The sequence below is a fragment of the Tamandua tetradactyla genome, chromosome 8 (genome assembly GCF_023851605.1).
Source record: "Tamandua tetradactyla isolate mTamTet1 chromosome 8, mTamTet1.pri, whole genome shotgun sequence".
Lineage (NCBI taxonomy): Eukaryota > Metazoa > Chordata > Mammalia > Pilosa > Myrmecophagidae > Tamandua > Tamandua tetradactyla.
Window position 1 is genome coordinate 65,909,497 of NC_135334.1, and position 13,294 is coordinate 65,922,790.

The 13,294-nt window shown below is 41.4% G+C and overlaps 1 protein-coding gene and 1 long non-coding RNA gene across 6 annotated transcripts in view; one reads left to right on the plus strand and one right to left on the minus strand.

Moving 5' to 3' along the window:
* The window catches only part of TENM4 (teneurin transmembrane protein 4), a 780,788-nt gene that overhangs the window by 716,473 nt on the left and 51,021 nt on the right, over positions 1-13,294 (plus strand). For all 5 annotated transcript variants that reach the window (XM_077113447.1, XM_077113449.1, XM_077113448.1 and 2 more), the window contains 2 exons: positions 3,250-3,482; positions 7,239-7,393. In XM_077113447.1, coding sequence (XP_076969562.1) covers positions 3,250-3,482; positions 7,239-7,393 — 388 coding nt within the window. The remainder of the gene's footprint in view (positions 1-3,249; positions 3,483-7,238; positions 7,394-13,294) is intronic.
* LOC143644440 (uncharacterized) overlaps positions 278-13,294 on the minus strand; it is a 35,690-nt gene continuing 22,673 nt past the window's right edge. The window contains exons 4-5 of the long non-coding RNA XR_013156712.1: positions 3,198-3,560; positions 278-579 (exon numbers count right to left, since the gene is read on the minus strand). This is a non-coding gene — a long non-coding RNA (uncharacterized LOC143644440). The remainder of the gene's footprint in view (positions 580-3,197; positions 3,561-13,294) is intronic.

Genomic DNA, 13,294 nt, shown 5'->3' on the forward strand with positions numbered 1-13,294 from the left:
GGAGAGAAAACAAAGAAGGAAAGCCTTGCTCTGGAGCCCTGGCCCTGTTAAAAGCAGTCAGACCCAAGGATACCATCCAAAGCAAGGGATGGTTATAATGAGACTTGGAACAGCCAGATCAAGACCTTCAGAGAACTAGACACTGAAAAGATTCTGATCTTTTTTACCCTGTCTTCCCAGGTAATTCAAAATAAAAACAACATCAATCAGTAGAATAAATTTTGTTTTTAAAAAGGACCACAGGGTTACATGCCTGATAAAATGTAAAATAGCTTCTTTCTAGACTTTTCTGATTTTCTTACTTGCATTTCAGAGAAGCCTGTGGTGTCCCCACATTGCTGGTACTCTGCTTAGTGTGCCCCTGGGATCCTCCAGCACAGTCTGTGCCCCACTATCCAGTGAGAATGGTCAGTGCCAGGCCAGCCAGTCTGAACCGAGAGAGATTCTTTTGAATCAGAAGACTTTCCAGAGGCTTGCAGGGAGTTACCAATACTGAGATGCAGTTCAGGGCCTGTGCAGGCCATGCCCAAGAACTAAAATTTAGCTTCCCAGAAGAGACGATTCCAACTCCATTGTGACCTAGACTTGGAAGATATTGTAAATCAGTGCCGTGTGATAGCAAAAGGCAGGCTTCATGAGAGACATATTCTGTGGTCACCTCCAAATGCGAAAACAGATGCAATGACTGATAATTAAATAACAGTTACAACTATTGAACACTTTCTATGTGCCATACCCTATGGTAAATATTTTGCATAAATAATTTTATATAATATCCTCAGTTGACCTAAAAAGTAACTGTTAATATCCCCATTTGGCAGATGAGGAAAACTTGAGGCTCAGGAGGTCAGGTAACTTGCTCAAGTTTCAGAATCAGGAAATGACAGAGCTACACTTGGAAATCAGACCAATCCAATTCTAAAACATGTATTTTCCCTACTCTGTGGCTAGAGTCAGGGCCTTGTCACCTTAATGCCTCTGTACAATCGTGGTCTAACTTAGGTTACCTGTTAGCCTAACCTAGTCTTTATGACTGTTTTCCAGAAATAAGAACCACCCTCAACCATGCTTCTCTGTTTTGTTTATCTTTCCTCGGTTTTGCTGCAAATTAAAAACTATTCCTGCAATTCATTTATATCTGATTGCAGGAGGGAAAATAGACTACTGGGCTCCCAATGAATATAACATGAGCATCAACAGGAGATCATGATGACACTGACTGGTAGTCAGATCCGACCAGAATCTTATCAATCAGACCCAAGATGGGATTGTGGTAGGGAGAGGTGTACCATAAAATCCCTGTGGGAAAGAGTCTGTGTTTTGAACTCTTGAAGTTTTCTTCAAGTCAAAACCCTTTGTGTTATACACATTATGGGAATCCTAGAAGAAGAAAGAGAAAATGGAGCAGAAAGGATATTCAAGGAAATAATGGCTGAAAACTTCCAAAATTTAACAAAAGACTTGAATATGCACAACCGAAACACTCAGTGAACTCCAAACAGGATAAACCCAAGTAGACCCATATCAGGGCATATGATAATCAGACTGTTGAATACCAAAGATAGAGAAAATTCTGAAAGCCACAAGAGAGTGGCAACATGTTTCATGCAAGAGACCCCATAAAATTAAGTGCTGATTTCTCATTAGAAACATGGAGGCAAGAAGACAGTGAGATGACATATTTAAGTGCTAAAGACAAAAAATTGCCACCCAATGATTCTATATCGAGTAAAAGTGTCTTTCAAAAGTGAGTGACATTAAGGCATTCCCAGATAAACAAAATCTTAGGGAGTTAGTTACCACTAAACTAGCCCTATAAGAAATGCTAAAGAGAATTCTGCAGATTGAAAGGAATGGACAATAGATAATAGAGTGAAGCTGCATGAAGAAATAAAGATCTCCAGTGATAGAAATGATAGAGGTAAATATAAAGGCCATTACGATTGTATTTTTTTTTTATTTGTAGCTCCACTTTTTACTGCCTGTAGGATCTAAAAGGCAAATGTATAAAATGTAATGACAAATCAGTTGTTTGGGACTCACAATGTATAAAAATGTAATTTGTAACAAGAATTACATAAAGGTGGGGGCATGGAGATGTATAGGAACTATTAACATAGGAACATAATAGGAACTATCGAAGTTAAGTTGGTATCAAAGCAAAAAAAGATTGGTATAGATTTAGGATGTTAAATTTAAGTCCCATGGTAACTACCAAGAAAATATCGGGGAATATGCAAGCTCATAGAGACAGAGATTAGAGTACAGGTTACCAGGGGTAAGAGACAGGGGAAATTCGAGTTAATGCATAATGGTAGATTTTTTTTTCTGGGGAGATGGTAGAGTTTTATTAATATAGGTGATGAGGAACCTACAATATTGTAAGTGTAATTAACCCCATTGAATGATATGCTTAGAAGTGATTGAGATAGGAAAGTTTGTATTTTATATATGTTCCCACGATTTAAAAAGAAAGAAAAGCAACTAAAGAAACAATGACAATTAAATATAATGCATGATCCTGAATGAGAGGAGAAAAGGCTCAATGGGACGTTATTAGGACATATGAAACAAATAGAATCTAGATTGTAAGCTTTGTATCAATGTTAAATTAATTGGACTTGATAACTGCAATTAAGGTGGTTGGATAAGTGAATATGCTTGTTCTTAGGTAATGTATATAGAAGTGTTAAGTGTATGTATGTACAACCTATACTCAAGTGTTCAGAAAGTAGATATATAAAAAGATAGAGTGATACAATAAATGTGGCAAAATGTTAGAATTGGTAGGCCTCTTTATTGGAAGAAGTAGGAGTCTGTTGGAGTTCTCCATATGGGGTATGCATTAGTTTTATAACAGTCCAGCATGTTTGAATGAATTTCAAAATAAAAAGGTTTAAAAAAAAAACTTTTACATTTCTGGTAATTTACAGGGGGTACATGATGGTGCTCGTTGGTGATCTTTTTAGGAAAACCTGTACTGAGCCACTGAACTTGGTTTGGTACTGTGTTGTGCCTCACAATTACTGGCAAGAAGTTTTTTCAGTAGGAATTGGGTGGGAAGGAGAGTTAGGCCAATTACAGAGGACATAAAAATTGGGGACCCATCACCCCAGAGAGAAAAATTATCCCCATAAGACATTTTTGCCTGGATTCTGAAGAGCCAGGGCTTCAGGTTGTACATCTCTAGCTGCTACCTGTTAGGAAAGAAGAAGTGCTCAGCAGTGGCCATGTCTTTATTTCTTCCAGTCACAGTCCAGCGCATAAATACTACCTGACCACAGACCCCATGAGTGGGGCCGTCTTCCTTTCCGACACCAACAGCCGGCGGGTCTTTAAGATCAAGTCCACGGTTGTGGTGAAGGACCTTGTCAAGAACTCTGAGGTGGTCGCGGGAACAGGTGATCAGTGCCTTCCCTTTGATGACACTCGCTGTGGCGATGGTGGAAAGGCTACGGAAGCCACACTTACCAACCCCAGGGGTAAGATTTTGCTTTTTAAACACTATCATTTCCATTTATTGGGGTGTTTCCATTTCCAAAAGAAACACATGTTCATCACTGTAAAAAAAAGATTTGGGAAGATACCATGATATACTTGGAGGTAAGTTATAATGATCATAATTCCACCCTGAGAAATAGAAGTATTCCCAGTTAGCATTTCTTGCCTTTCCCCTTATTCTTTTTATCTCTTTGCATGTTTGTGACACTCATGCCCCCTGCCCCCAAACCACGATAAACAAACTGTTTTAGTAACCTGCTGGTTTTTTCCTAAACAATATACCATGAATATTTCTCCATGCCATTAAATAGCCTTTTATGTATTCATTTTTAATGGCTATAGAGTATTCCATCAGTTGGATATCCCATCATTTATTTATCAATCCCTTGCTATTGGACATTTGTATTATCTCTCATATTATTGTTATTAAAACATTGTAGCATGTCATCCACAGTTATGAATTAACTGTAGGTTTCCAACTTGTCTCCTTCAAAAAAATTAGACCCCATCTTATCCACAATAACAAGTTTTCATTCATTTATTCAGCAAATGTTTGCTGAGTACACAGAGCACTGTCGTTGAGTAGATAATTCATTGTAGCAGGGTAAACAAGACATGGATGTGAATCACTCGCACGTGGTAGAGGGAGAAGTGCTCCCTGAGATGCAGGGAGAAAGAACTGTGCAGGGGAGTACAGAGGTAAGAGACCCCTGTGGCCAAGGAGACCTAGGAAGACCTTTCAGAGCAGGAGCCATCATCAACAGACATCCAACAGAGGAGCATTTAATATGTTGCAGAGTCTAATAACGCAGAAAAATCAAACCTACACCTGAGGCAGGCAGGGTTTGTGTTTAAAACCCAAAGGATGGCAAGTGGTCACTTCAGGAAACCATGGGAAGGAACCCTGGACAGGGAGGCAGGAGATCTGGGCTGCAACATGCTAGCCCTGGAATTAGAGCTGGTTGTTTACAGTGGCTGAGTCTCCATGTGTCCACTGATAAAATGGGGGTAATAACACCTTCTGTGTCAACCTTCTAGGATTTTTTTGAGTTAAAATTAATATATTTCATATGATATCCTATAAAAATATAATGAGCAATTATATTAATATTAAATAGTGCCAGACTTCAGGGTCTGGTTTCAAAGCAAAGCAGTAGACTCTCATGAAATCAGGCAATTCTGCATTCACATTCAGGTTTTACCACCTAATAACTGTGTGACTTTGGGCAATTTGTGTAACCTTTCTGAACCTCATTTCCCTCATCTATGAAATAAGGATAGATTGCACAGTTATAGTACAGATTAAATATTATCATGATTGTAGGTGCTCAGTACAGTGGTACCAGACATATGATAAACACCCAGTAAAGAGGGTTATTATTGTTATATTGAATTATATTGTATCACTGTATATTGTGTTTTATTGTATTATGCTGGTATCATATTATATTATCTCTACCACATACCTGGAGGGGTGAGGCAACAACTCCATGGTTAATCTCCCCACTAATTATGATTTCCTAATACTGAGAGAGTAGCCTAGAGTGGAAAGAATGTTGGGCTCATCCTAAGGCACCCTGCATTGTGGTTCTGCTCTGCCATTCACTGGCTCTTTGACGTCCTCCGCTGGGCCTCAGTTCCCCCATTGGTGAATGAGCAGGTTGTGCTACATGATGCCTGCAGTCCCTTTTGGTTGTATCATTCTACTCTCTTAACATTAAAACCGTTTTTTCTGAGAATTTTTATTCCCTCCAGGACATTTTCAGTTGCTCTACACACACACACACACACACACACACACACACACACACGTGTTTTATAGCAGTGAAATTGTCCAAAAGTCTGTAGAAGTGACAAGAGTGCCACAATATGCGGACACTTTGCAGCAGGGAGGAGAAAAGATGTCCATCTGTTTAGCACCGCAAAAAGGGGTAAATGAAGTAATTAATCAGGGGACAGGTCACTTCTATTGGCCTGTGCAGCCAACTTTGTAAACTAGAAACCCAGTTGTTCATGGAGCACTCATCAGTCCTAGCAGATGGAAGAGAAAGACAGGGCATAGCTGAGCTGACAAGAAAACTCCTATCTTGGTACTGAAAAATGATTACTTTACATTCTAGACAGGGATGGAAGCCTTGAGGCCACCTGATACTCTGAAATCACTCTCCAGCATTGAACAGCCTAAGGAAAGAGGTGGAAAGAATAGTTCCTGCTCCTGTGGGTCCTCATGCAGTGGCCCCAGAGGGTGGGGTGTCTTAAACCCCATCTTCTAGCAAGTCAGAGACATGTAGGCTTCAGGAGCAAGGGCCTTGGAATCCACAAAGTACCTGCCACTTTCTCATGATTAAAATAATTATTAATAATCATTAAGGGTTCACTATTCCAAGTTAGTATATCATCCCCTTTCACTGATGAAGAAACTGAGTCTTAGAAGTGAAGTGATTTGCTCAAGATTATACAACTGGAAAGCTTTCTAATTCATTTAGAGTCTTCACCTCTGTGAAGCCTTTTCTGACCCATTCTTCCAGTTCCTTCCCCAGAGAAAACTGAACAGAACAAAACTTACCAGAACCTCCTTTATGCCACCCTGAACTCTCTCAGGCTTCAGTCATCCCCTCTGGTACTGACTCATTCCCCTGCCTCCCGTCTAGCCTGTGTGCTCCTCCCGAGCATGTCTCCCCTGTCTCTCAGCCCCGCATCTCTGTGCAGCTCACAGTTTGGTAAGGGTCGGCCAACTGTTGTGATTCCTAGCAGGGCATGGAAATCAGTGTCACCAAGTCGGTGTATTCTGGGAAAAAAATCTCTTCAGGTCACTCCAGTATGCATCACTGGTCCAGAAACTCTGGTTTAGTAGTGTAGTTCTCAAACTTGGTGTCTATCATTATTACCTGAGGTGCTTGTCAAAAACAGATAGATGCTCAGGCTCCACTTGGGATATTCTGAAGCAGCTATGTAGGGGGTGCATTTTAGCAAGCACCCCCAGATGATTCTCACATACATCCCAGGGTGAGAAATGCAGATTTAGAACAACCCCTTCACCTGGAACTGAGAAAACAAATGCAGAGACGTCCAGCCACTTGCCTGAAGTCACACAAACTAGTAAGGGAGCAAGTCAACGGGTGTGACAATCTACTGAGTGGAGCAGATGATATTCAATAATAATTCTGACTCCACTCTTTAATTTGACATTTAAAGAAAATTAAATTCCACACTATTCTCTATAGGTATCATTGGATCCATTTTAGGCTCCATACTCCATAATAACCAATGAAACTAAGTAATAAAAATAAAAAAACTCAGAGGATGATTATCTTGGAAGAAAATAAAAATTGTTACCTAAAAGAGAGTCTGATTATTAGAATTACAGGGCTTCAGAAGTAGGTTAATTCTTCTAGAAGTGAATAATTCATCCTGTTGATATGAAAGAGCCTCCCTACCACCATATCTAGTGCTTAGCAAATCCCCAGAAGTTATGGATCCAGTTTTATTGGATGGCTGGGGTGACAAACAAAAACGTCCAATGGGAACAAGGTAGAAGGATCAGAGCACTGGATCACAGATCACACATCCTCTGGGCTTCCATCTCCTCATCTTTAAAAGGGAAGTGAACATCATCAGTGCCTCCACCCCAAGGTTCTGGTGAGGATCTACTCAAATCATGGTAAGGGAGCTGCTATAACCTGTGGTTGTTATCATCAGTGACACTGAATTCCCTGTTTGGGCTGCTCCTCCCCCAGGCATCACGGTGGACAAGTTTGGGCTGATTTACTTTGTGGATGGCACGATGATCAGACGCATTGATCAGAATGGGATCATCTCCACTCTGCTGGGCTCCAACGACCTTACATCGGCCCGGCCCCTCAGCTGTGACTCTGTCATGGATATTTCTCAGGTAAAGAAAAGCTTCATCTGCTAGAGCCCTCAGTTGTGCATACTCATCCTCTCACCTATCACTTGGCCAGCCTACTGGTCATTCATGTACTCTCAGCCTGCTGGTCATTCATGAAGAGTGCCCTCCTAGTGCCAGGCCCTAAGATGTACACTAAGGATATGAAAATGAATAAGACAAAACCTCTGTGCTCTGGGACTTCACCATCAAGGGTAACAAGTGCTGTGACAGAGGGAGGCATAGACATAGTGAGACCCAGGGAAGCAACAAAGAAATCTGCCCAGTGAAGCCTCAAAGGCAGCACAGTAGAACGGAAGGAGCTTTAAACAGTATGAATTTAAATACATAGCCAGCTGAACTCTTTGGTAACACCTACAAGTACTTTACATTGTCTGTTGTCTTTCTAGGCTGGAGGCTACATGAAGACAGATCTTTCTATTGTAACCATGGTGCCTGCACATAGTAGGAATACAACCAATATATGTTGATTGATTAATTAGTTGGATTATTGAATCCTAATTTTGCCACTCACTAGCTGAGTAACTGTGTTCAAGTTCCTGAAATCCACTGAACCTCGTTTTCATATCTATGAAATGGAAATAACTCACATTGGCACACAGGATTGCTTTGAGAGTACATGAAACAATACATGTAATACTCCTGGCACTGCTTGGCACTTAGGAAGTGATCAATAAACAGATATTCTGGTGCTCCCCTTCACAAAGAAGGTGACATTTGAGTTAGGTTTCAAAGGAAAGTAAGAGTTTGCTGGGCAGCAGGGAAGAAAGGGAGATATTTCAGACAAAGGAGACAGCATGTACAAAGGTAAAAAAGACATTAACAGACCTGGCATATCCAAGGAACATTAGAAAATTCAGCACAGGAGCATAGGGTTCTTGGAAGGAAGTGGCAGAAATGGAAACTGGACACATGGTTTGGGGCATCCTTCTCTCATGAGAAGAGGACCTTCCCATATGACACCAAAGAATTTGGGCCTCAGAGGATAGACACTGGCCATCCAATATAGACATAGGAGAGATGTGAACCCCTGACTGTTCACATGTCCTTAGTACATTCCACAATGGTGCCAAGAGTGGTGTCCTTTATTGTTAGATCCTTTGGCAGGGCCTGGCCTGAGATGAATCATTTAACATCTGTCTTGCCCACATTAAGAAGCCAGGGAAATAAGGAGTCTTGAATTACATCAAATTGTGAGTTGGTTTCAGCTCCAGCAACACTTAACTTTTTCAAGCCCTCCATTTCTAAGAGGAGCCTTTTCTCCTGACTGTGGCACCTGCTCCCTGGTGCTCAACAGACAGCAGAGTCTGGGAGGCCTCACTGGCCATGCCTGCCTCTGTTTTTAACACATTATCATGGAGCCTCTTCCCCAGATCCTGGTGGCTGCTGCTGCTGCTGGTCCCAGCACCCATGTCACATCCCTGTCGGAGGCTGGTGCAGTTTCTGTCTGTGCCAACTAATGTGATTGTTACACTCCAGAATGGAATCTGTTCTCTGCCTCTTGTCTTTCCAATTTGGCAGGCTTCCTTCTACTGGTTTGTGAGTTTCCTTCTCCTATATGTAAGCAAATTTGAATTGCATGTCAGGAAGCTGCCATGGCCTAAGGATGTGCATACAAGTATTTTTAATTCTCAGAGTGGTCCCTCAACCAGCCAGCACAGGGTGCAGAAAATTTTTAATCCACATGCTGGAAAATTATTTAACTTTAGATAGAGGTACTGCCAAGCAGTCAGATCAAAGGCTTCAAAGACAAGTGGCACATAGCATGTGGGAGGGTGTGGGTAGGTGGTGATGGGTGGCAGGGGGTGACAGGGAACCACACTTAGGTTCAGAAATCCTGGACTGAAATCTCTATGGCCCTGCCCTGACTGCCCTGGTCTGAATCTAAGCATGGAATTCTTTTTACCATATCCTCTGGCAGAGGCATATATTTTTACATATGCATATGGGCAGGGGCTCCTGGCTTTCCTTCTCAGATCTTCCTCTGTTACTAACACTTGCCCACTTTCTATCCCACTGTACCAGATGGAGCAGGGAGATGAGCCAGAGAGATAAGAAATGGCCTTTTACATGAATGCAGCCCAGAGACAAGAATGCAAAAGGGAGAACCAGGGAACTTGGTTCCAGCTCCTCTGGGAGGAGCCAAAAACTAGAGGGAGGAATAGAGAAAGAAAGGAAGATGTTGCAATCTGTTAAAAACAGATCGGTTCTCAGCTCATCTGGGTGTGGCCACACGGACACCCAGAGTACAACTCTTACTTAGGGTCCAAAATGATTTCCTGGAAACTTATTAATGTCTCAGCCACACTGTTAGAAATGGGTGAACAGAGATGAAGAAAACGATTGTCTTATTTAGCTGTCAAAACAATCCTGCAAGATAGATATTAATATCATCCCCATGTAAAAGAAAAATTAGACAAAATAAAGTCTCAGTAGCTGAGAGATTTCAAACAGAGTCAAGAGGTTATCCTGGAGGTTATTCTTATGCACTATATAGATATCCCTTTTTAGCTTATGGTGTATTGGAGTGTCTGGAGGGAAGTTCCTGAAACTGTTGAGCTGTGTTCCAGTGTCCTTGATTCTTAAAGGCGATTGTATAACTATATGGCTTTTACAATGTGACTATGTGATTGTGAAAACCTATGTCTTGATGCTTCTTATTATCCAGGGTATGGACAGATGAGTAAAAAAATAAGGATAAAAAAATAAATAAATAGGGGGTGCAAGGGTAGGCCAGTGGTAGAATTCTGTACTTCACACACCCCCCCAAAAAAACCAAGCAAAACAAACAAACACATGGAAAAATAACGAAATGTGACCCTGCCAACAACATACAAATAAATAAATAATAGGGGAGATAAGGGGTAAAAAAAAAAATTTGGTAGATTGAAAAAGAAAATACCATTCCCAATTTTTACACAAGGAAACTGAGGCTCAGGGAAGGAGCCTCTGCATTTGTAGATGCAGAGCCCTGCACTCAGCTCACCAGAGATATAGAAATGAACATTTTAAATGATATTGCGTACATCAATTGCCTACCACAGTGCCTGGCAGCTGATAATAGGCTGTAAATATTAGTTCCCCTTATAACTGACAAAGAATTTCCTTATACTTGTCTTGTTTCACCCTCACAACCACCCTATGTAATAGTTACTACTCCTTTTCCCATAGGGGGAAAGAAGCTCAAAGTGTTTAAGAAATTTGAGCAGAATCACATATCTAGTAATTGTTGAACCAGAATAGAAAGTAAGGCATCCTGAATCCAAATTCCTTGGTTTCCCTATACCATTCACTCGTTCATTCATTCATGTGACCATTCATTTCTGAAAACAAATAACTGCAACTGGGCAGTCAGCTTTAAGTGCTTTAATAAAGGTAGAGTAAGCCCGGAAAGACAGGAGAGAGGTAGATCCATCTCAGATTAGGACCATAGAATGTGAGAGCTGGAGGGACCTAAGAAATTATGCACTCTAATCATTTGTTTGGTGATGGCCTCATTTCCTTTAGCACCGATAGGGTGGTTAAATCCGTGACACTTAAGCTACTGGTCTGGTCCAGCATCATCAGACAGGCACCTGTGACAGCGTGAGGATGGATTCCATGAGCCGTGCTCCTTCTGCTTTCCTGGAGTGCCTCTCTTTCCTCTCCCTTTCTCCCTGCACCTGTTGCTTTCCCTCCTCCCCCTTTCCTATCCACCCAAACAGGGAGCTGTCTTTTCATCATAATGACAGGCAGAGAAGTCTCAGTTATCAGGTCCCCAACGTGTCACTGGACCAAAGGGTATAAAATATTTAGCAGCCAGTGTTGAGAAAAAGTAGGTTTTAGGAAATTGAAAATTCCCCTGTCACTTCAGAGTAAACCGTGTTCTTGATGAAGTCAAAGGCTGCTGTGACACCAAGTGTGAACACAGACACCCTGGCTGGTGGATCTGGAGTGTCTGCAGCCACCTTTGTTCTGTCGGGAACAAAGGACCTGGGCTGGAAAGGATAAAACAAGAAGGCTGTGAGAAGCAGAGCCTGAGGACCATGCTATGAAAAAACATGAAAGGGCTCATCCCATCCTGAGAATGGTCCAAACTGAAGGGGACAGATAGAGGTGGCCACATCATATCTATCTATAACTATGTCTACGCTCATCACTCTAGCTACATAATTTATTGAGTTTTCTTCTCCCATTGGGAAACTACTATAGAACATATACTTAATCACAAAGAAGAAAAAAAATTGCCTCTAATACCAGTACTGTTAACATTTTAGTGTATATCCCTTAAGCCTTTTAATCTCCCCATCCATAAACTATCTAATTTATTATGTTTTGGCATTTGGCAATTGAGTTCACCAGGTGCTTACAGTTCTTTAACCCTCTTTTTCCACTGAATACATAGCAAACATTTTCCTGTGTCACTAATGTCCATCTGTTGCATCACTTTCAATGGCCTCAGGCAGTATTCAAATTTATGGGTGAACTAAATGTCATACAAATTATTTAACCAACTCTCCATCATTGGGCATTTGAGTTGGTCCCAGTTTTTCACCAGGATTAAAAATGGCTGTGACAAACATCCTTGTAGACAATTGTGTCCAAGAATAAATTCCTAAAAGAGAAATTTCTACTCAACGGTTTGCACTGGTTTAAGTAAGCCCCCAAATTAACCAAATGTTTATAGGGGGCTCAAGATTCTAAAGCAATGAGTCTTTAGGGTGGGGTAGCAAATAAGCTGAAGACTGTGCCTATCAGCACAAGCATTGGTTTCTTCCCCACTTTCATCACCTATGGGGTGTGGCTGGTCCTCTTGGGGACACAGTTGGCAAAATGGTCCCCTTAGTGCCAGCATCTCCCAGAGTGAAATATCCAACACTTCAGCCTCCATATCCACTGAACAAAGCATTCCTCACCTACGACTTCCAGCCATCCCCTCCACACCACCTGAAGGCTCATCTGTTAATCCTGGACAGTTTTGCCAGCCTTGCTCAGTGGAGGTTCAGGCTGTGGTCCCAGGATCTTTGAATACCCAGTTCCCATTCCAGCTTCATTAATTCCATTCTGGAGGACCTGCTCTCAGTGGTAATGGAAACCGTTATCTAGAGTAGAGCTTCTCAAATTTCAGAGTGCATAGGAGTCATCTGAGGATCTTGTTAAACTCCAGATTCTGATTGAAAAGGTCTGGAGCTAAGCCCGCCAGTCAGCTAACCAGTTTCCAGGTGATGCCAAGGCTGCTGGTCTAATGATCACACTTTAAGGAGCAGGGATCCAGCTGAGATTCCCAACCCCATGTTAAAATCATCTTGGAAACTTTTGAAAACATACCATGTCTCATCCCCACACCCAGAAATCTGATTTAATTGATCTAGGGTGGGTTGAGCATCAATATTTTCTAAAATTTCTATAGGTAATTTAAATGGGTAACCAGACTTGAGAATTACTGACCTGGAACTATGTCATGATGGGGCCATGGTTATTTTGTCTTTACATCCCCAGGAACTAACTACATGTTGATCCATAAACTCAAAGAATTAAGATATCATTTTTTTTCATACCAGTATATCAAAACATGAAGAGTCTTTCTCAAATCTAAATCTCCTACTTCAACCTCCAGAGTCCATCTGTCTTCCCCTCTTACCTCCGTTACACTAGCTGTCATTAGTTGAGTACTCACTATGGGCCAGGCATTCTATACTATTATCATTCCTGTTTTACAGATGAGAATACCAAGGCTCAGAGAGGTTAAGAAACTTGTCAAAGACCATTAGTAGTGGAGTTGGGATTTGAACCCAGGTCTATCTGACTCCAAAGTTTATACACTTGCCTATAAACTTTTACTATCCTCTTTGTGTTTTGTCAGTGTAATGGAGACCAAAAGATGTCTTGGGGCAGCTATTGCATGAT